The 24,290-nt window shown below is 43.2% G+C and overlaps 1 protein-coding gene across 1 annotated transcript in view; it reads left to right on the top strand.

The window, feature by feature from the left end:
• Positions 1-2,356: 2,356 nt before the first annotated feature.
• pkd1 (polycystin 1, transient receptor potential channel interacting) overlaps positions 2,357-24,290 on the top strand; it is a gene marked incomplete at its 5' end in the record, with an annotated part of 42,874 nt that continues 20,940 nt past the window's right edge. The window contains 16 exon segments of the mRNA NM_001136513.1: positions 2,357-2,582; positions 5,800-5,921; positions 6,000-6,150; positions 7,068-7,330; positions 8,349-8,699; positions 8,818-9,297; positions 9,368-9,499; positions 11,626-11,801; positions 12,254-12,384; positions 15,531-18,124; positions 18,266-18,460; positions 18,566-18,865; positions 18,941-19,362; positions 20,735-20,885; positions 21,852-22,004; positions 22,479-22,619. Coding sequence (NP_001129985.1) covers positions 2,357-2,582; positions 5,800-5,921; positions 6,000-6,150; positions 7,068-7,330; positions 8,349-8,699; positions 8,818-9,297; positions 9,368-9,499; positions 11,626-11,801; positions 12,254-12,384; positions 15,531-18,124; positions 18,266-18,460; positions 18,566-18,865; positions 18,941-19,362; positions 20,735-20,885; positions 21,852-22,004; positions 22,479-22,619 — 5,988 coding nt within the window.

Here is a 24,290-nt window from a genome sequence, read left to right on the forward strand (position 1 = left end):
CTTGGCTGCAGTGCGTCAGAATTAACCTGAAGGCTGTTTTTCGTCTGTAGTCCCCGGACAGGTGTAAAAAAAATTTCAACTTCAAAACATCAGTTAAATACAATAACTGCTTTTTAAACAGAGTGTATGTGGTGAGGTCTCTATGGCTACGTTCACACTGGAGACTTAAACGACCCGATTCCGATTTTCTTGCCCCTGTACGACCTGTTTCTGATCTTTTCATGACAGTCTAAACTAGGGGTGTCAAACTCATTTTGGTTCGGGAGCCACATTTAACCCGTCTGATCTCAAGTGGGCCGGACCATAACATAAAAGCAAAATAACAGCTTTGTTTTAGTTTTTTACTCAGTTGGAAAAAATGCCTCAATCAACATAGTAGCCTAATCACTTGGGGCCAATGGATCTCAAATAAAATTAATTTCAATTAAAGAAAAGTTGGTCTATTCAAATTAATACCGACTAAATATTTTACATCTGACACTGAAGTAATCCAGAAACTTTTCTTTATGGTAAGTCTCTTAGTGGTGCTGAATGTCATATTCTTTGAGCACTGCGATGTTGATGACATACAAAGCATTTGGGTTTTGCATTCAGCTTCATGTAAAAAAAAAACTCTGTCCATTTTTCCTGGAAGGCTCTTTCCTGAAAGTCAGTTATTGCACACAGAAGTTGTTGATTTGGAGCAGAGTGGGAGTTCTGCTGCATTATGTAGTATGTATAGTGCGTAGTAAACAGTAGTGTATTGTGTGTGGAACAGTCAGAGTGGGGTGTAGTTAGTGGGAGTATGTGTGTTCACTATAGTAATTGCCTGTGGAAAGAAGCTGTTCCTGAGTCTGTTTGTCCTGGTTCTGATGGACCTGTACCTCCTGCCATAGGGCAGCAGGTCGAACAGAGGGAAAGCAGGATGTCCAGTCACACTGCCTTCACAAATGTTCTTCAGTGAGGGGAAAGGGCAGCCGATGATCCTTTGCGTTGTCTTTACCACTCTCTGGAGGCTCTGCCGTTCTGCAGTGGGAAAACTACACTGTGATGGAGTAGGACAGGATGCTCTCGATGGTTGAGGGTTAGAAGGTTAACAGCAGCTCCTGGCATACATTGTTCTTCTTGAGCCTTCTCAGGAAGTACAGGAAGTACAGGTGCTGCTGTGCCTTCCTGATGACAGTCTTGGTGTTGATGGGCCAAGCGAGGTCAGCCAAGATGGTGGTGCCCAGGAGGGTGAAGCTGTGGACCCTTTCATAGGCATAGGTGTCTCTGTGTTCCAAGTGGCTCAGCGAACTGTGTGGAGGGTGATGGATGTGGCATCCTCTGTCGATCTGTTCACTTTGTAAGTGAACTGATGGGGGTCGAAAGTTGGAGGAAGGCAGTCTTTGATGTTTCCTAGGAGCAACCGTTCCAGACACTTGGTGATGACAGGGGTGAGTGCAACTGGAAAATATTCCGTGAGGCAGGCTGTGGATGACTTTTTGGTTATGAGAATAATGATGGATGACTTCAGGGAAGCAGGGATGAAAGCACCTGCCAAAGACAGTTTAAACATTTTTGTGAAGATCTGGGAGAGCAGGTCGGCGCAGGTCCACAGGACCTTCCCAGCAACCCCAACAGGTCCAGCCGCTTTTCTGGGGTGTACTCTGCTGAACATTCGTGCCACGTCCTATGCCTGCACAGTCAGTGGTTTGGAGCTGGGAGCAGAGTAAGGATGAGGTGATGTGATTTCAGACTTCAGTGGTGTTGTCTCGAAGCGCGAGAAGAACGCGTTCAGCTCTAGAGTGTGCCTTGGTGCTAGGCTGTCCCCTGAAGTTGGTCAGCTGTTGTAGTCCCTGCCACACCTGCCGAGGGTTATTGTTGGAGATGTAGTCCTCTATTTTCCTTGTATAATCCAACTTGGCCTTCCTGATTCCTGTCCTCAGGTCAGCTCTAGCAGTCCTTCACAGTTCTTTGTTCCCTGACCTAAAGGCAATGTCGCGTTTTTTTAGGAGTAGCCTGACCTTTCTGGTCATCCAAGGTTTTTGGTTGGGAAAGACCTGGATGCGTTTCACTTCCATGACAGTCCGCAGACAGAATGTCCTGTGTGATAAGATCATGGCATGCATGGACATTGTAGGAGCTTGCAGTGACAAATTTGCCCTAATAAATCTAAAATTGGGATTTAAAATTGAATGTTGTATATTGGGTCCAGGTTTAGATCTGATCTAGGCCTGTTTCTGGTCTGATCCAGGTTTAGTTCTGGTTTGATCCAAAGCTGGTTTCTTCTGATGGTCCTCTTTGTTCAACAGGTGTGAAAACTAACCTGAACCTTGAACTCTGGTGCAGTGAGTTTTGGTGCGAATGCAGACTAATGCATCCACTGACCTCATCTCTTCTGTGCTCTGTCACCAGGGAGCGAGGTGTTTGGTTGGGTCTGAGTGACATGGACTCCCCAGGGAAGCTGCATTGGGTAAATGGATCAGAGGTGGAGGAGAACTCTCCATCTCGCCCTGACATCTCTCCTGGAAACGCCTGTGTGTCCCTGGATCAGGACAGTCAGATCAGCTCCCACCTTTGCAGCTCCAAGCGGGTGTACATGTGCCAGTACACCCTCCCAGGTACCCGACGTGCACACACATGGAGCGTATGTGCAATTACAGACACCAACAACCTTTTTCAGTTTGCATACTCAGTAGTTTTCAACAGAACTGAAGGTCTAAAAAGTGAAGCCCAGCCACCAAAAAAAGGCTGAGTCTTACTTGATGTAGGCAAACGTTTTTGGAATGAAGAAATAATCCACCGGAAGGAGTTCAAGCAAATGGTTTCCAGAGTTGCAGATGCAGCAGATTTTCAGTATTTCCCAATAATTCAGTCCAGTCCTTGAACCTGACCGTTTGAACGGAGTTCTCTCCTTGTTTCTGTTGGGTTGTTTAGTGAGCTGTGAAGGATTCAGGCACATAGTGACAGCATAGTCAGGGATGATCCTCCAGAAAAATGAGCACAGGGCAATGTTAATCCAGTGAAAATGATGTACAGAGTCCCCACAAAAACCTCAGAAGGAAAAAATAGTCTTGATTCACATGAAGCAAAATGTTAGAAAAGAGAGCTTCTCATGGAAACACCTTTCTCAGAAGTTTGTCTGGAAAATAAGCTTTGACCAGACAAACACCTTCACTGCACGTAAACACAGTCAGTCTAGCCCACGCCGGAGTGGAACGCCCTATCTGTTCTTCCAGCGTCATTTCCACAGTCTTGTCTACCCCTCTAATCACCCATGTCTGCATTTTCCCATTTTTGTGCACAACTTCTGCCTTCTCACTCTGAAAATGGATTTGAGAGCTGTTTTTTTGATTTGACAAAGTGTTCTCCATGACATTCCATCATCCACCTTAGAAGAACAGAAACACTCACTCGAGCACAGGTGCTATCTCACCTTTGCACGGTTTGCTTGACTGAATGAAATGTTTTACATGTGTTGGTCTGAAGGCATAAGTATGCGTGTATGAACATGAGATGTATTGTGTACATGTGGACTTGTCTGTATGTGAACATTTTTGGAGCCAACAGGTATGTTGATAATATTTAAGTGTGTGGACAGGCCCCACCCCTTCTAGATGTTTGTTACATCTGAACCTAACCCTGATGATTATAAAAATCCATCAACTTGTTGCTCTATTCTGCTTCATAGTTTAACCCCCCCCCACACACACACACACACACACTTCTATAATCACCCTCCTAGCCCCCCTCTTTGGCATCACTCTCTTCTTCCCTCCTTTTCTTTTCCGTCGGGTCCAACACAAAGATTTTACAAATGTAAGTAAGGTGAATAACGTTTAGTCTAAATTACAAAAGGGGTTCATTGAAATATACATCTAGTGTGTCAAAAGATACATAACCCCTATTGTAACGGTAAAATATGTCTAACACAAGAGGCTTTCAGCTCTCATCTGTATGTGCAGCTGTTGGACAGGACAAGTTAAAAGGGAAGAAAGATGTTCTCCATGCAAAGAAGCAGAAGCCCAGGCAGTACTTTTGAAGCTGGATACCAACGATCCATGTGGCAAATGAGGCTGATGTGCCTACTTCAGCTGTCTGTGGAAGATTTGTGCCTATTCAGATGTTTGGTAATTGAATTTCTGACAATCAGGATCAGAGGATTTTTATTTTTTCTTCAGTTTTAGATCTGTTGACATCAGATCTCTGTGGGGAGATGGGCGGTTAAGGCTCATTACTTTCCCAAAAGAGCAGAGTTCTTGCGGTTTTTTTAACTTTTTTGGAAGATGATGTCAACTTTGAAAAACTTTCTGCTCAAATTGGAGGGAATTAAATTAATCAGACTTTCCCCAGCTGAGGGTCCAATGTCCTTGGCGTTCCCAAGAGCCTCAGTAGGCTGGTTGTTTGGCTTTCCTGTCTCTGATTTCAGCTGAAGCTCATGCCCTCCTCTGTACAGTCGCAGAACCTGGCAGCCCCAATGAGGCAGCAGCTGCTTAAGGCAGTAACACGGGGGTTCCCCTGACACACTGTCCCTCCATCCCACAGCATGTGTACCTTGTTATGTATTGTGCTGTTTTTTGTACTATTGGGGTTCTGTTCCCCGACGTGAGCAGAGTGGAGACATTTTTTATTTTTTTACCACCACTTTTTGCTATCTTTACACATATAATCCTCCTTTTAAGCAAATTTGTTGCACGTGTATACTTGTTTCAATGACAAAAAAAATTAAATTCAGTTCAGTCAAACTCCACTTGCTGATTGTAAAAAATGCACCCTTATTTTCTAAACTTCCCTTATTTGGAGTTTAAGGAAGTGTTCAGTGAAGTCAATCCCACTTCTTTTCTGTCTTAAAGACCATTCAGTTATACCATGCTTCCTAGTATCAGTTTCCCTTGAGGCCGGCCGTACTCTTTGTCAGACCCTTAACATGAAACTATCCCAATAAGTTGATAGCTGCGGGTTTGTGTTGCCCTGTGATAGGAGTATCCTTGCAAGTTATCTCCCAAATTATCTTTATGTGCTAAGAGAGCTATGATCCAGCGTGCTTACCTGCGCCCATTCTTCCAACTTTTACTGCCGTCATGGTTTACAAGGTACCTTGGCCATCCATGAGGTCAGATGTTTGGGAATATGTTATGGCTTGACCAATTTGTGCTTGAACAACAATTTCTATCTTACGCCTTACGTGACTTCTACATTCTTCCGGCCAGCCGTGGTCCCAGATCTATCTGGATTTTGTTACTGGCCATCCTATGTCACATAGTTGTCCTCATACTGGTGGAATGTTCTTCTTCCAGAATGGTGCATTTCATTCCCCTTTCCAGATTACAATCCTTTGTTAAAGAGTCTACTGAGGTTTTGCTGCCATATATTCTGAAGGGCCATGTTTTACCCAAAGACATCTGTTTTGTCCTCAGTTGATTGCCAAGTTCTGGCCAGAGTTTTTCGATCTTCACTTCTTCTCACTTTTTCTTTGGCCCAGTCTACTGTTGTTTGGGTTTATCAGTCCTGGAGGAGAGCTTCAGGTCCTGCTACAGACACTAGACATTTACAAATGGTGTGTAGACACTATGAAGCCTCCATCTCCACGTGTGCAAACTCTGTTTAAGACCTCTTATGGTCTATTAGTAGTGACTGTTATGGTTACTTAAGTACAATGTCCTGACTGAATATGTATCTTTAAATGTCTTCCCTATAATATGCTGGAGTTATTGTTTGTGAAATTGCTGAAAGAAGGAGGAACATTGTTCCTTTTTTGTGTCATTATGTTGAAAAACTCAATAAACATAATTAAACACAAAAACCCAGGTGTGACATCCTCCCTTCTCTGTCCCTTAGTTCGTGTTCAAGATGGGGGAGTTTTCATTCTGGGAATGCCAGTGTTTCCTACACACAGTCCTTTGCACCTTGCCTCAGCCATTTTATCTTCGGCTCCACAACCCCCTAAGAGTGCAATAGAGGTAAGAAGGAGACTTTTTTATGCTTTCTTTCGTAAAAGCACCGCTAAAACCCCCCACCCACCCTGTGTTCGGCCTCAGATGCTCCTGTTTCCAGCGCTAAGTTTCCTTCAGGAGGGGCGTCTGTCTTCGCTGGAGTTTGTCACCCAGGAGCTCAGCTCCCAGGTGCAAGTACGATTGCAGATCTTTAGACCTCACTGCCCCCACCAGAAACAACACCTGCTGCTGCCTGGTGAGTCACAGCAGATTAACACAAATGCGCATTGGAGCATGCACATCCAAAACAGGTGTTAAAATACAGACACCCACCCAAACACACACAGACACATACTCATTTGAAGCTGTTTTATTTATTTTTTAAAACTCAGAAATTACAGAAAAATGTGAATGATGTGCAGACATGTATGAAGCCAGGAAAGTCTCATAATTCAGAAATGCACACAGTCTGTGTCACAAATGCACACACTACTAATCACATCTGCAATTTTATGCAAACGTGCAATATAAATTTGGAAAGGCACACTAACAGTTTCACAAATGCACACCCTGTATTTACAAACACACGCATTGTGTTTACACATGCACACTAAATGTTTCACAAATGCCCAATAAGTGTTTCTTACTATATGCTTGCTGTTTCTCACAAATGTGCATGTTATGTTTCACAAAAACACAATAAATGTTTCATAAATGAACAGTAGTTGTTTCAAATACGTAATTTTTAGAGACACTTGTAATATGAAATCACAGATCATGAGAAGTGCATTTACAAACCCCTCCTCATTTTTGAATCTTCCCACATTTGAGAGAGAAATCCTTCCTCCTTGCTTTCAAACTGATGGCAGAACTGTTCAGCAGTTGAAGGTACACGGCAAGCATGGCGGAAAAGTTATTGTTACATAGACAAGGCTTCTAGAAACTGACTAAGTAGACTCACCATCTGAGAGTTTCAGTTGAGTGCAAAAGCCCATCTGCAAAATATATTGTCCCATATTTATGTTTCAGTCTTGAGAAACATGATTTTAAATTTTCTGTCCTTCATTACGTTATTTTTGTTGTTATTCTTGTTAATGTTGTTGTTGTGATTGTTTTAATGATTGTTGATGTTCTCCAGTAGAACAGTTAAAAAAAATCTCTGTTGTGCCTTAGGTTGTGGGGGTCTAGTCTGCGCTCCTGTTGCAGTTTGTGTCCCAGATGACAGATCAAACGATGATCCCCCCTCCTGCCCACGTCTGGAGCAGTGGTGTCCCTTCCTCAGCAGCTGTCAGCCCCTATCAAGCCCATGCCATCCTTCCTCCTGCCAAAACTGCACCCATGCCCATTACCTCCCCCCTGGAATGTGGCGCCCGCTGTACATCCTGCAGAATGAGGTGGAGCTCCGTCTGCCCATTGGACCGTCTGCACACATTCTGGTGAGGTTTGCGCTGCATTCTTTCACTTTGCACTAGGGGTGTGACGATAACTGCATCACCGCACCTCATCACCGCACTTGTTTTTTTTTTTACTTGTTTTTTTTTAAGTTGTAATTATTAATTTCCATTGTATTCATGTCCATTACAAGCTGCGTGCATTTTTGAGTGCGCGAAGCGGCCGCCCGCCAGAGGATATTGTGTTGGGGGGGGGGGGGGGGGGGGGGGGGGGGCAATAGTCAAGACACCCCGACTCTTGCTGCTTCATCACAGCGGTGATCAAAAATCCCACAACGTCACAGCTCTGCTCCAGAGAGGTTTAATTTAGAATCAATCACTGTTATTCTGGAAACCTTTTATGTCTGTTCTCCTTCACTCCGTAACGCCAAACATGAACGCGCACTGTTAGAGTGCATGAATATCACTACATGTTTTGTTTGGGAACTATTTTGTGCAGCACAAAGTTACGTGTCCGCATAAACAAAGGCGGGGCCTCCTGCCCCGCGTTCTTCATGGGTGTCAGGCTTCATGGCTACTGGAAAGGTGACAAAGTGTCAGCAGTCTCATTTATTACTGGGCCATATTTAATATTCTTAGAATATGTCTGTACAACAGAGAACAGGTGAAGCTCGCATGCAGCTTGAGAGCGGTCCGCTGCAGAAGAATCAACACGCAACCCCAACATACGTGTGCGCGCTCCTTCCTCCTACACACACCTGACATACATACACATAGTCATTCCACAACACCTATATGGTTAGTTCACTCGTTAGGTAGGTAGTAGTTAGTTCTTACTGTTATTTGTTAATAGAGAAAACTGCGTTGTAATTGTATTCATTTGGGCCGCGGCCGCCGGTGGATTTTGTGTTTGGCGGGGGGGTAACCCCCTGCTGGTTCATCACCGCGGTGATCAAAATCCCACACCGTCACAGCTCTAGTTTGGACTTTTTTTTTATGCAAAAGGAACTGAAGTTTTAAAGATCTTTGTTGTGGTTTTTCGCAGATCCAAGACCAGCTGGAGGACCTCCTGGTTTCTGGCGGGGATGTGATCGCCCTGCAGCATGACGGTGGCCCCTCCTCTCTGCTTCAGTGTCAGTCATCTGCTCAGTCTCCATGGGGACAGCCTATTCTAGCCCTTAACATGTCCAAGTGGTTCTGGACCAACAACACCAGACAGTCTGCAGATTCTTCAACAAACCCGCTACCTGACCCGGAGCTGGACTTGGAGGCTTTGCTGCAGGATGGAGTGGGCGGATGGCTGGAGGAGGCAGTGTGTTCAATCAGAATACTTTATGTGGGACACAGTAAGACACAACTGCATGGCGTGCAGCTATCCGCCGGCCTGCCCCAACCCGGACTTTACAGCCTGCTGGTAAGATCGGCTCTCGTGTCAGTACCCACAGTGCATTTTGCAAAAGAGCATGCGGGGGGTATCAGTTTCCAAGCACCTGGCGTGATTATATTTCTCTTCATGTCCAATATCTTCACAGGTGAGCTCCACTGGAGCATCATACCCGGCTTCAGCATCATGCTTGCTGCAGGTGCTGCCTCCTCTTGCCCTCACAGTCCTCCACCCCCCTTCACAAAATGGATCCATCTTCCTGCAGCCCAGCAGCACCCGGCTCCTCCTCCGCGTTCAGTCTCGATATGCAACAACCGCGTCACGCCGTGGCAGCAATCACAGTGTGAGATTCCAGTCTGAATGTCCATCTGAGTTTGCATTTACCACCCTTTGCCAACCTGTGTCCAGCTCTGAGTCTGGCCTTCCAGGCTCAGACCCCAGCCTGTTTGCGGTTCTTGATCTAAATCTGGCAGCGGAGGAGCAGAAGGGCTCAGTCCAGGTGGAGCTCCTGGCTCACAGTGAGGTGACAGAAGCCAGTCTGGTGGTACTGATTCAGTTGGAAGTGCCCCTCCAGGGGCTGCAGGTGGAGCCGCCCCCAGTTCACCGGGTGCTGATGGAGTCGGTTGTGGTAAGTGTGTTCTTTTTTTGTTACCAACAGCTGTACCAAGGCTGGGGTCTTACCTGGATCTCTGTTTCAGAGCTACACTGCTTCAGTGACTGAAGGCTCCAACCCCACCTTCAAGTGGACTGTGGATGACAAGCCCTACTTCACCTACTACAATTCTGTCCTGAATGTCATCTACCAACACGCTGCCACCTACAAGCTGACGGTTAGTTCTGTGTTTACTAAAATTAAAACGTCTAGTGACTGAAAAGAGGAAGAAAAGTTGAATGGCTGCTTTTCTATTGAATATTTGGACCAGTGATCTTAATAGAAGGAAATACTGATCATGTTTCTGGTGAACAAGAATAGCACAGAGATAAACATTGATGGGTGATCAATAGTATATGTCTCATTTAATAGAGACCTGTGCAACTGGCTTACCATTGACATCAAATGTGGGTTTCCACAACATCACTGAGTTTTCTATAAATGCTCTTTTTGAGTCCTGTTAATGTTGTACAGCTCCAATCCTTTGGTGATTTATTTGTGTGGCATTAAGTTATAGTCTTTCTTGTAATCAGTTCAGGCAGTGGATAGGTTGGTGTGTCATGACCTGCAGTCTTGAGCAACTGTTCTTGAGCGATTAGGAGTTGGTGTTTGACTCCTCTTGTATCTCTACCACTGCCCTTTTGTGCATTACTCATGGATTGATCCATGTCCCCACTTATCTTGGTTGCAGTGATGCCTGACATGAGCTTCCATGTTGTGGAGAAAAATGTTTTATTTTATTGACTGGTAGTTGGATGGGACTGCACCCTTTGAGGGATCCTTATGGATCAGAATTGTTTATCCTTCCGTTTGCCATCTGGGGTGAGTCCCTTCTCTTGGCAGCTGGTTCATTTGTGCTGCGAAGTGTTTGTGGAGTGCAGTGAGTTTCCTTAGCCAGTAGGCACATATCATGCCAGGATCTGGTGGTGTCCAGTTCTTCATACCTGAGGCTCTTTCTTGGATGTCTGCCACCATGATGGTGACTGGATTTTGCTCAGGGAGGTTGCTATGGTCTTTTCTCAGAGACACAAGCCATTGAACATTGTTGTTGCATGCTGCCTTTTTCTCCCAAATACTTTACCAATACTGTTCAGTTTCCAGCCTTTCTGTTTTTACCCTACCAATGAGCGTACACTTTCAAAGGTTATGTTGCGAAAAACCTAATTATCTGTCTGGCTTCATTGTCTCTTGTGTACCTCTTCAGTCGGCTGGTTAAGGCCAGCTGGTTAAGGCCAGGGGGCTTTGTTTGTCACTTTCCAGTGCTTCAGGTATGGGCATCTGCCTGTATCTATTGAACGCTTGCTTTTTCAATGCACCTCTCTGGGCCTCTGTCGGTAGACTCGCTTCTCTCCGTGCTGCCTGGATTTTATCCTTCAACCATTGCTTCCATGGTGGGTATTGTTTTGTGGCATCGTTGCTCTTGTAACCAGGTGTCTGCTGCTAAAGTAAACACACAGTACATTGGTTTCAGTGGGTGTTGTGATAGGAATTGCCCTCAATGCTTCATTCACAGTTTCCAAGTAACTTTCAGGAGGTACTTCCTTCAGCCATTGTAGTTTTTGTTCATTCTAGTCATTATCTTATCTTTCAGGTCAGTTGCCTCACTCATCGAATGGTTCAGTGGTCTCTCATTTATCACTAGAGTTGCGTTCAAAAATGTACCCATTATAGGTGAAATCCACAAAGTTGTGATAGCTGTTGCTAAATGTAGATGGTGGAAAACTGGGCTATAAGTTGCTTTGCAACAAGCCTTGATTGTGTGTTTTACTCCACATTTGCTGTAGGATTGATTAAGTCGTAATACTTCAACAGAACCTTGTTCTTGCATCTCGTCCAACTTTGCCTTGTTCCAGTAGCTCATTTCTTTCATCAAGGTGCTCTGGTTTTCCTGCGCCTGAGACAGTTCATGGATGTGTAGGTGTTTGAATGCATGTCCACTTCTCCAAATTGAATACTGTTACAGTGATCAGAGTAGGAACTACTGAAAACATGAATGTCTTCCAGAGACTTTTATTTTTGCTACAAGTAGAAGCTAGAAAAAGGTTGCCTTGACTTCAGACTGCTTTTGAAACTCCTGTCCACAGTTCTCAGTATGGTTAGGGGCCAACCCATTAAGACCACATTACAAGACAGGCTAAAGGGCCCAAACATAAATCATAGAACTGTGTTTCCAATTATACAGAGAATTGTCAGAGCCAGAGTTTAACTTAAATATTTGAGAATCTGGAGAACTTTTGCTGTAGAAAAGGAGGTTCAAAATTTCCCAGTTTCCATTTCAACACTATGGTTTTGGCATCCTTCCAGGTGACTGCCTCAAACCACGTCAGCACCCTCACAGAGCACTTCAACGTCACTGTAGACAGGCTGCAGCCCATGGCCGACCTCACTGTCTCTGGTGTGCCTGATGTAGTTCCTCAGGGCTCCAACCAGACTCTCACCACGTCTGTGCTGGTGGACATGACTGTGGCAGCCACATTTCGGTAAGAAGCAACCTGGCATCACGGTGAGGATGGCTGGCATATCATTCTTAGACTTGTGTCTCCAAATCTGCTCTCACTTCTTCACTCCAGTTTCCGGTCTTGTTCACCTCGTGTGCTATTATAACAGCAGCAGTAAGTCAGGAATACTTAGGTTTATAATCATGTGGTCTGAAGAGTGCTGACATGAATTTTCCTGCAGCTGCTGCATTTACTTTTTTCTCTCTCCTGCTGTTCATTTCAGCTCTGCAGCATTCCTTTTCTTTTACCTCGTCCTTACCTCCCTCCACCCAATGAGCTTCACCAGTTTCCATTTCTTCCAGTCCAAGCCTTGGACTGCTTTGTCAGCAACAAACTCTCACTTTCTTCTTTAAAGTGAGTTTTTGTGCTCAGCTTTGCTCAGAACCAGTTGGTGAACACCGTTTCTACAATCTCCCTTGTTTGCTCTGCTGCAGATGGTCCTATGGTGACGGCGGATATGAAGAGTTTGAGTTTGAGCCCCCGTATCCTCCATCCCTCCTCTGTCCAGACTCCCCCAATCAAGTCCTCCTGAGCAAAAATATCACCTATATCTATTCTCAGCCAGGTACACGCATTCTCACATTCTTATAAAGTCAGAAGCAAATATAAACCCTGACATTCAAGCAGACACAAGGACTATTTCAAGATTTGATACAAGATAAAATCATGAGTTTCAAAATGTTCATATTTTCTGGTTGGCTTAAAATTTGAGAATGGAAGTAAGAGGCTTGGCAGCTGAAGAGGAGCTGGTCATTGTCCATTTCTGTGTCTGTAGTTGTACCGGGCAACTTCTAGAGCCAGTCTGAACTAAGGCTGGGTTGATAAAATCAATTAATCAATCTGAATCAATCCAAGTTTGAGATCATTTATCAATCCATAAAAGTAGAGATCAATCTTTTATGCCTTTCCTTTTCCAGTGACCTAACGTTACTCTTGTGAGATTTTGTGAGATTTGGTAATTTGGACATTTTACTCTCTTTGAACAATTGTAAAACTACCAGACAGTTTGCAACAGACAATCGGAAGGTTCATGAAATATTATTAATATATTTTGATACATCTGCAGTGTAATATTAACATTAACAGCAGTAAAGTCAAAGTCCACTAGCTTGATGCCAACATATAATAGAATTTTCCATAGGATGGCTAATGCTATCGGTTGACCTAAACATACGTTGCTGACAAAATGAACAGCTTTATATACTCACAGGCAGGCATTTTCCAAACTCTTTTAAGGAATTTTATTTAAATAACCGTTTGTAGCCTAAAGCAGTGAAGCAGTGGTCTCAAGCCCTTTTCACGCCGTGAACCGGTTTAGTGTGAGACAATGTTTTCCCAGACCGGTCCGAACAGGGCCAAAGTAGGCATGTAATATTTTTTAGCTTCTGGTTTCTGAAAAACCTGTTTTTTATGTTAAAATCTTACTTTGAGAAATTCTGTTTAAAAAAAGTCTAAAAACATTAGTGGTTTCTTTTGCAGATTTCGAGGATTTGGTAAGGGAAAATTGTTGATTTGAAGAATTTGTTTTATTTATCAAAATTCAGTCAAAGCGACATTACAGTTTCTTTTACATAGAATGCCATCATAACGTTGAGAACTCAACCCAGGCTTATATCATCTTTCAGAGCAAAAACATTTTTCATATTTAGTTTTTACATAATTCCTAAATTAATGTGTATTTATTTTTAACACAGAAACATTTCCTGTGTAATTCACGCCTAATCTCCCTTTAACAAGTTTCCTCAGATCAGAAACATCTTCAGCAGGTCGGCAACTTTATTTGAATAAATCTTTATTCTCTGTAAAATGTTTGCGGTTGGTTTAAATTTAGACTTTGTGATGAAGATGAGGATGTCAAAGTGGGTGCTAACAACTGGATGCTAACTTTAGCTGTGACCTACTTTTAAGGTGTGATGGATAAATAAAGCAAAATAAAATGGAACAACCGTTGTAAAAACTGATATTTTCTAAATATCATAATATACATGAATCCACCGAGTCTGCATCTTTAATATATGTTTATGTGAAACATTTGAAAATCAGTCACTGCGTATCGGGCAGATGGAGCGGCTTCTGGTGTGTGAGAACTCTCCTGGTTTTGCCTAAAAACAGCAACTTTATGTTTATTTAAAGTCGTAGACCCCTGTTCGGTTTCCTCATTGGCTCTTTTCTCCCGAAAGAATCTTTTCAAATACGTTTTTTGTTTGTTTTTTTAATTAGCTATGTAGCTTTGGTCATCTAACTTAGCAACACGAGCAGCTGCTTAAAGTCACATGAAGCGTCAAGACAGACGGATATGGTGAACAGAATCCAAGAGTTTTTCAAACAAAACTCCCTTCAGTATCAGAAGATTAACAAAACAGAAATAATAAAAGAAAAAAACTGTATGCATGTATTTTTCCGTCTGCGGCCCATGGTACCAAGTGGCCCAGAGACTTGTACTGGACCACTGGTCTAAAGCACTGTTTCTTGCAAGCTCCACCTAGTGGCCAAACTGAAACGCCCTCCAGGAGAAGCAGAGCATTTATTTTTGTTATATGAGTCGGTTCAGAGCATTTACAATGTTAACGATCTGCACATTTCTGTTGGAGCTTCTCTGTTTGAGAAACCATGTAACAAAGTATGGTCTTAACAATCTCATTGGTTTACTACTTCACCAGTAAATTTTACAGTATGTGAACTGTATCAGATTAATATGAATATCAAAACAAATGTACCGTAAATTATTATTGTATTTCTATACATATATGTCTAAATGTGTAAACTGTGTAAATTCAAAATTTAATAACTAGGCTCTGGTGAATCGAAGCAATAGCCCTAGTCTGAACGTGACTTCATTAAAGAGTTTGCTCTAAATGGACTTCCTATGTTTATAAATAGTTTAAAGTCCCCCTCCGAGGAAAACTATGTTTTTATGAGTTTTTGACATGTACGTGTTGTAATTTTCATACGAAAGAAAAAAAGAGTAATACAAATCAATTCATTTTTGCATTTAAGTATTTCTCCTTTTAAATCGCTTTCAATCAAACTGTCGCAAAGACGCTTGGTTTGAATTAATGAGTCATTGTGATATGACAATCACCCAGGAGCGCATGCGCATTGCGCAAGCTCCCTGATGTGCTCCGCCCAGCGTGCACAAGCTCAGGTGCTGCAGTGCCTGTACGTATTTGAAAGGCTGGGTCCTATGATCACCTTATTTTACATAGGTCACTCCAAATAACGAGTCATAGCAGCCAAAAATGCATAATAAAAAAAATCATGTATAAGTCACATTTTTGGGAGAAAATTATTTAACAAAATACAATACCAAGAATGGACATTTCATATTGAAAGGAAAATCATAATAACAGGATTGATAACCAATATAGACTGAGTATCTGCATGCTTCCCTACTGTTAAACAATAATGCTTATTTAGCTTCATGAAACATTAGAGAAATCTACTATACTAGGACAACATATGTATATAATGTAACCATAGCATACAGAACATAATGAGAAGTCAAATTAACTCTTTATATCACTTCAGATCACTAAATTTATTGACTCCTTTATGTAAGACTAAGCAGCACTTCTTCCTTGGTGTTGCTGTTAGTAGCAAATACTGATACACATTCTGCTACCTATAAAATATGTTATTTGGTTTTAACTCAGACATGAAATATTTGACTGAAAGTATTCACTAACTGTTTTTCTGCCTCTATCCTCACAGGAATATACACTGCCCAGGTGTCCGTGTCAAATCGTTATGAGAACATCAGTCAGACTATCAACATGAGTGTCTACAGCATCCTGACCCGAGTGGATTTGCAGACAGAGCCGCAGCTCCTCCTTGTGGGAAAGTCGGCTGATTTTGAGGCTCATCCTCTGCCTTCGCCATACGGCATTCACTACACGTGGCATTTTGGAGACGGTTCTGCCCTGCAGACAGGCCGCCGGGTGGCACACACCTTCAAGAAAAGCGGCCCCTTCCGCGTCTGTGTGTCGGTTAACAACACCATCAGCTCCAATGAGGCCTGTGCTAAGATGTTTGTGTACGAGGAGATTGAAGACCTGACAGCTCAGAGCTCTTCCCCCACGGAGCTCAACACTTTCACTGAAGTGTCAGCTCGTCTGGGTTCTGGGAATAACATCACATGGTCATTTTCCATGGGTGACGGCTCTATTTACACAATGTCGGAAAGCCATATGAGGCACAAATACATGAAAGAGGGCAACTACACGGTGAACGTGACAGCCATTAATGCTGTAAGCTCTGGCTGGACCATCCTCCAGGTCCATGTGTTTGTCTTCCAGGTCATAAGGATGGAGCCCTCCGGATGTGTTCAAGAGCGGACGGCTGTCAACTTTCAAGCATGGATTTCTGGAAATGCATCAGTGCATCTTCATCAATGGAGCTTTGGGGATGGAAGCCTCAATGAGACTCACCAAGGACTTCCAAGGGTGTCGCACACCTATCAGAGGAGCGGCACCTATCACCTCTCCCTTCTACTTTCCAGTGGAGTCAACCAGGCCACTAAGGCAAACTTCTTCAACTGGGTGTGTGTGCAGCCAGTTCTGACAAAGATAAGCTTTAACCCAGAGAAATCCTACTACGCTGTTGGGGAGGAAATAGTCTTCCAAGCTAAAGCAGAGCCTGAGTTTAACTACAGCTACAAGTGGGACTTTGGCAAAGGAGAAGACCTTGTGGCTCATGGGTCTTCAAAAGCTGTGACAGTTTATAAAGAAATAGGTTCCTACATTGTGACTGTGTACATTTTCAATAACATCTCTGCCAGCAACAGCAGCTCTGTCATCAAGGTTTTCATGCCCATTGGACCCATTTTTGTTCAGCATAACGGCACCAAGTCCAATAACCTAACACTAGGAGATGTGTACTCTTTTAGGACTTCTTCTTTGGCCACCAATGTCACATACACCTGGAATTTTGGAGACGGACAGATACTGACAGGCCAGAACGTTCTTCATGTCTACAATACTTCTGGGAACTTCAATATTACACTGAAAGCAAATAATATAGTGAGTGAGAATGACACTATTCTTCCTGTTGCTGTGCTTGCTCCAGTCCGTGGGTTGACCATAAATGCCAGCTCGGTTAATGTACCTCTGAATGCCTCAGTGGACTTTGAGGCCCATGTGGAGCAGGGGGACAGACTCCGGTATTCATGGATACTTTGTGATCACTGCACCTCAATCCCAGGAGCCAGCACCATGTTCTACACCTTCCGCTCTGTTGGGACTTTCAACATCATAGTAACAGCAGAGAATGATGTGGCATCAGAGCAGGCCAGCATTGTTCTGTTTGTTCAGCGTGAGCTGGAGGGACTGCAAATTATAAGAGAAGAAATCAAGGAAGGCAGCGACTGGAACCGTTGGTGTTATGCTACTAATCGTGTTCTTCACCTCCAAGCAGGGTTAAAGGAGGGAACCAACATGACTTTTCTTTGGCAAATCACCAAGGAGCAAAACTCGTGGAACGAAAGTGGGAAGACAGTGGAGCTGAACTTCTCCTATCCAGGTCCATGCGATGTTGTCCTGTGGGCGGCCAACCGCCTCGGCCAGCTGTCCACCAATAGAACCATCCACTTCATTGAGCCAGCTGGAGGCGTATCTCTGCACATCAACACAAACCCAGTTGCTGTTGGGGCTTTAACAAACCTGACAGCACTGGTTAAACAAGGTTCAGAGCTCCAGTATCGCTGGTCCAAGGAAGACTGTGACCTGCAATGGACCAAGCCCAGCTTGACCCTCAGCTTCAACAGACCTGGATATGAGCAAGTCACAGTTGAGGTCTTTAATGAAGTCAGCTCGGAAGTTGTGTCAGTGGTTGTCCATGTCAGGGATCTCATTTCTGGGTTGAATTTTACTGCCACCAATGTGACTGAGCAGGGTTTTGCAATGACAGGTGTCAGCGTCTCCCTGCAGGGGAAAGTTGAGAAAGGAACCAGTGTGGAGTGGACGTGGCTTTTGGATGGAAAAGTCATGACAACAGGGTGGCAGACATCCGTAACCTTCCATGAGCCAAAGTCAGTCATCATTACTTTGAGTGCAGCCAACATCATCAGTAGACAAGTGGTTTCTCGAGAGTTCATTGTTCAGGACAAGATTCAGGGTTTGGCGCTGAAGGCTAGCAAGAAGCTGGCAGCAATCAATGAGAGGGTGGAGTTTAACATTTCCATGACTTCAGGCACAGACGTTCAGCTGATCTTCAGTGTGGGTGGAGAAGCCAAGGTCATTCCTTTCACCTACACCCACGTCTTCACCAGGGTGGAGACGTACATGGTGAACATCACTGCTCTCAACAAGGTAATGTAAAAACACCAGAGAAACTTCAGATCAACCACCTTCCATAATATTTTCCTCCTCAATAGCATCTAAGTCTTATTATTAAATCATTACATCACACATACAGACCTGACCTGTTTTTTTTTCTTGGTAAAATTCTAGGTGAGCTCTGACTGGCTGAAGTTCCAGGTGGAGGTGATGGAGCCAGTGAATGGGCTTGCTATCGAAGGACTCTGCAAGGCAATTCCTGTAGGTGTGAAGAAGTGGTTTGTGGCCAGCGTCATAAAGGGCAAACCGGTCAGCTTCATCTGGAATTTCGATCTGAACCATCACAAGGCATCGCGCTGGGGCAAAGAGGTCTGTACACTTTCAGCCACTGTCCGCAGAAACACCACAGCATAGCATAGCATACGGTTTAACGCCATAATGTCTTAATGACCCCCCCCACCCCTCAAACCCCAGGCACACTACACTCCTGAAGAGCCAGGTTCATTGACCATCCATCTGAGGGGCTTCAACAACCTTAAGGGTCAGAACATAACCAAACACATTCAAGTTCAACACCTTCTGAGGACGGCCAGCCTTCACGCTGAACCACGCCACACTTTCATCAACAAGACAGTGAACCTGAGTGCCTCTGTTACACCTAAATCCAGCCAAATGAAGTGCTCGTGGGACTTTGGTGACGGCTCCACGCCGGCTTACACCGATGGCACATCAGTGGTTTACGTGTATAGAGAGCAGGGACACTACCTGGTCCAGGTATGGCGATCAGGATGCCCTTTTCTCGCTGCTGTTTTTAAAAAACCTGATTTGACCTTTTTGCATCATGTTTAGGTTAACTGCAGCAACCTGGTGAGTTGGGTTCTGGCCCATGTGGAGGTAAACATCACTGTGCTGGAGTGCGAAGAGCCAGAGGTGCAGATAGCGCAGACGCGCTTGGTCATATGGCGCTCCCAGCCCATCGTGGTGGAGGCCAACGTGGACTTGAAAGGCTGCATTCGTTACGGGCCGCAGTATCTGTGGCAGCTTTTTCAGACGTCCTCCTGTAAAGGTGGGGTAATGAAAGGGGAGCCCCTGACCCCCGGCTCAAGCAGAGAGGTTTACCTGCCGGCAGAGGTGGATGTGCAGCAATTGCAGCTGTCCCTACCAAAGATGACTCTGATGGCTGGAAACTACAGTTTAGTGTTTTCTCTGTCCTATGAAGGCGTGCCGCTGAAGAAGGCCGCCTGCCTGCAGCTAAGCGTCAAGGCCGCCAAGTGAGTAGAAAATGATGCCTCTGGTTTCATAGGTTGTGAGGAGATAGGTTTTTGTCTTCACGGACTGCTCTGAGGTTTATTTTTCAGGAAAATGTAAAAGATTGTGTTTTTTACTTTTGAAATGTTTCAGCTGTCATCTGCAGTCTTCCTCAGAACTCTCGGGCCTTCATTTTCCCCTCAAACCAAAGCAGCTATAACAAACCAAAAGAAGGAAAAACATTTTTACTTTATTGATGCTTTGGCTGTGGCTCTCTTGGCTAAATGTGAAATAAAGGAACCCTTATCTTTTTAAAGTGGGCAGGGCAACCACATAGCAGTGCTCAACATTCAACAGTCAAACAACACACCCCATTTGTATAATTCACTGTGTGTTGAGAAAATGAACTGCTTTACACTGAAGTAAATGGAGACCACTTTGATTGGGGAGCAGGACCCTTTGGGAAGAAACTGAAAGTGTTTGTGGAAAATTACTTTGCAGCTGTTTTTTAATGTGATCTTTGACAATTTTGGAAACATTCGACACATAAACGTAATTACTTTTTGAACATAAAATTGAAAAATAAGTTTATATTATGCTGTATCCAAAATTCAATCGATACACTGCCTGTATCGCTGTTTTACTCAGTGCACTGTATTCTGTGTCCTGATTGGCTGTAGACCTTGTCAATCATTCTCCTCCATGTCGTGTGTTGTTTTTTTAGGAATGCGTTCAGTTTGCCACATTTACACGTATTTTTGATCACAATCAGATGTTTTTTTTACTGGAATTATTTACTGGACTTATTTTTCTATAAAGGTTTGAACTTTAAGAGTTTAAACAAGAGAGAAAAGTGTAAAAATGTTCATGTCTGTCTGAGGAAAGGGTATAAAGTAAGTAGTTGAGTTGTACAGCCTTAAAACATTTTTAATTCTACTTCTTGGATTTCACCTTTTGAATGTATTTTTAGAACTTAACACACTGTGATAAACGGGGGAACACTGTATAGCTATTCCAAAACGGACAATAAAGATAAGACAGAAGACAAAAAAGGGCGGGGTCTGTTAGGTTTACCATGTCAAGGAGAAACAGCTGTTGGAGAATCAACAACCATGTGACTCTTCTGAGAAAGACTGCAGATGACAGCCTAGACATGTCAAATCTGTTATGTAATTGTGTTAAAAATGAAGCTCAATCTAAGATGTTTCAAGGCAAAATGAAGCAGAAACTTTTTCAAACTATTGGTACCGCTGCACCTTCTCAAGCTCAACTGAAATCCACAATGTATCCGGTACCAAAATATCTTCCCTGGAAAGGTCTTTTTTTTACTTGTGTTTGTCTATCCCAGTGTTTAATGCAAGCAGTTTCAAGTATTTGTTCATATTTGCACGCTAGATTGAAGCCCATCATAGAAGGAGGGACATACAGGGTTTGGTCCCGGACACAGGACCTGCAGCTCAGCGCTGAGCAGTCCTACGACCCCAACATGGACCCAGACAGCCAGTCCCTGCTCCACTACCACTGGGAATGCCAAAGTACCTCAAAGGTGAGGGGGGGGGGGGGGTATTCTGTTTTCATAGAGAGAATGGAGGGATTTCCAAAAAATATTCAACCTAAATTCATGACAGAGAGGACTCCTATTAGAGGTGTTGGTTTCTCTGACCACGGCAATGCAAGAGAAGAAACTGTTTCCTCTGCAGGAGAAGCAAGAGCCCAACTTAAGGCAGGAAGGGTGTGTCCACCATCTTTCAGAGGTTCAGATACTTTCGAAGGGTGGGGAGATTCTTGGGGAATGGCCCGATGGATGTTTTCTTAAACTCAGGAAGGCCTCGCATCAGAGAGGTCCCCTCACAGACTTATGTGCACAGATGTTTTGTGCACGATTTTCTGTTAACAGAAAACCAGCATTAAACAAAAAAAATGTGTTCTTCACAGCCACATATTTACACATCCACAAATATACACGCACACAAGTGGAAACACATGCACTAAAGTCACATGCGTGTGCACGCACAACTGCACACAAAAGTCATGTGCATGAGCACATATACACACACAGGAGCACATAAAAATCATAAAAATGTGCACACACCACAACAGACATGCACACACTAAGGCACAAACACAAAACACACATGCCCACGGACACAGGTGCTTACACGAGTGCACACAAGTCCAAGAAAAGCAGGTGCTGATGTGCTCCTGCATGCAATGCTGCTTCTGACCTTTGGGATAAACATCTGTAGATTCCAACAGATTCACCTGCTGCTGCTCTGAATGTAGAGAACAGCCTGACATTTAAATGTTTTAAGTGCTTTTCTGCTGTTTACTGATGGACAGTTTATCTGTAAAAGTATAAAGTTTTGGTAGCATGTGACATTGAAGTTAGACCTCCAGAGTGCCCCTCATGAACTGCAGTCCGGTCCTGTAATAAGTTTCTATTGTAACACCTCAGAATTGTTTCTGTTCCTTCCTACCAAATCCTAACAAAGAGCTCTGGATCTGTTTGCAGGGGCCAGAGCACTGCTCCACTCTGAACTTTGGCCTGGGTTCCAGCGGTCCTGTGCTGGGAATCTCTGGCTCAGAGCTGGAGGCTGGTGTGGAATACACCTTCAAACTGACTATAAGCAAAGATGGTGTGGCGCCAGAGTCCAGCACGCAGACCGTAAGTGAACATTTGGCCTTGGCTGAGTGACTGGAACTTATGTTTTCTTGTAGGTCTTGGACCTACAAGAAAACCTTTCTTGTAACCCCTGGGGGATTCAAGTATCTGACACATAGCTCACATAACTTCAGTTTTGGTTGTTTGCTGCACAGGTTTGACTGTATTTAATGAAAAAGCTGCTGAGGTTCCTCCACAAACAGGGGGATGCTTTTGGATAAGTCAGAAAACCTGAAGTTTGGCTCTGTTTCTGATATTTTGACGTCCTACCAGCCATCTTTCTATTGCTGCTCCTACTTTTTGTTGTCTGTCATTTTTTTGTGTTGCTGGCCTATGAAGAGCCCATTGTACGTCTTGGACCCGACACTGTTCTTCAAGTTCTGCTTTGTAACCTGAATAAAAGATCCTTTCCTTTCCCATGCAACGCCATCTTTTAATAATTGTGTCTGTGTGTGTTTGCATGTGTGTGTAAGACAGGTGCTTGTGCAGAATGGCGACATTCCCACCGTGTATTTGGAGTGTGTGTCTTGTAAGGCTCAGTCCATTTATGAGGTCAGCCAGAACTCCTACGTCTACCTAAAGGGAATCTGCTCAAACTGTGGGGGCTTCCACCACGGGGTAAACACAGACACACACACACACACACCCACACACACACACACACACGTGCACATACCCTTATGCTGTCAGACTGAACTCAAACAATAATAGCAGTTCTTGTGTTTTTCTTTATAATGCTAAAATTGCACCACCTTCCGGTTGACAGCAAAATAAAAATAAAGAAAGTGATGGTTTCTTTACAGGTGCAGCTCTTTTCAGGAAGTCAGGTAGAATTCCCCTGAGCTGGAGGCAATGACAGTCTATGAGAACTGGGCTGAACAACCCCTCCCCCTCCAGATAGGAAGTACTCGTCAAAATCCCCTATACTTCTATTGAGAAATAAACAGCTTTCTATGACTTAGTCATTATATTCGTCAGAACAACCACACTTGCTATGATGTCTTTTATTTATGGAAGCATATGAGCCTCACAATTTAAAATAAAAGTCAATACTGGAAATGCTTTTTCATTTTACCAATAAAGCTGCATCGATGACTCAAACATAAATTAAAAATCAATCCGCAAAACGGCATTCTCTTTTTCTTCTTCAACACGGCTAATTCTGTCACTTGATTAAAATGATAAAGAAAATGGTATTTGACATTTCATTTTCAAAACGTTCTCTAGTAAATGTGTAGCAGAATTCAATTACAAATATCTAATTTGACAATTAAAATGGATTAACAGAAATGCTTAATCATTTACACAATGTAACTGCATCAATTAACCAAAAAAAAAAAAAAAATCAATCCTCCAAAATGCTATTTCATTTTCTACTTCACCACCGCTCTTTCTGTGACGTAGATTAAGGAAAAATGCAACGAGGGGATGCATTTTTGTTTTTACATACACCGTTCATAAACCATTTCCAGTCAGTCAGCAGTCAGTCAGCTGGGCGATGACGTGGGTGCTCACTCTTCTTCTTCTGTCACTACTGTGTGTATTTGGCTTCATTGTGAAAATGAAAAAGCATTTTCAGTATTGACTTTTATTTTATATTATGAGACACATATGCTTCCATACTTATTAACATGTTCTGGCTAATTCAATTTTTTTCCCATATTTTTGCTGTAGCACAAGTTATTCAGGTCATAAACGGACCAATCAGATGTCTCAAAAAAGTTTAAACGTTCAAAGCATTTTATTAACAGATTGTCCTGAGTCTGCTTTTAGTGGAAGGGGTGTGGCCTACTGGCATACTCACTCCTGATTGGAGAGAGAGGTTGCCATAGTGTAGACGATAAAAGCGAGCTCATTTAGGAAGCTGTTTTTTTACATGGCGCGCGCTTCGTACGAGGCCAGCAGCGCCTTTGAAAAGCCATGATGCTCCCCCTATTGCACAGTTTACAGCAGAGCATGAAATATGATGGTTGCTGCTTTCTGTCTTTGTAATAAAACGCCTCATCTGTTAATACAAAAGTATCTTTCTGTAATCTCACTGTGAATCATCAGTACATAAACAATAATGTTAAAATAAACATGTAACCAATAAACATAACTAACAAACATTTACTAATAGTATATATATATATATATATATATATATATATATATATATATATATATATATATATATATATATATATATATATATATATATATTATAGGTAGATCTTCAAGACATTGTCGATTCAAAAGTAGCTCACACGCCAAAAAAGTGTGAGCACCCCTGGTTTATTGCAACAGACA

The sequence above is a fragment of the Oryzias latipes genome, chromosome 1, assembly GCF_002234675.1.
Source record: "Oryzias latipes chromosome 1, ASM223467v1".
Lineage (NCBI taxonomy): Eukaryota > Metazoa > Chordata > Actinopteri > Beloniformes > Adrianichthyidae > Oryzias > Oryzias latipes.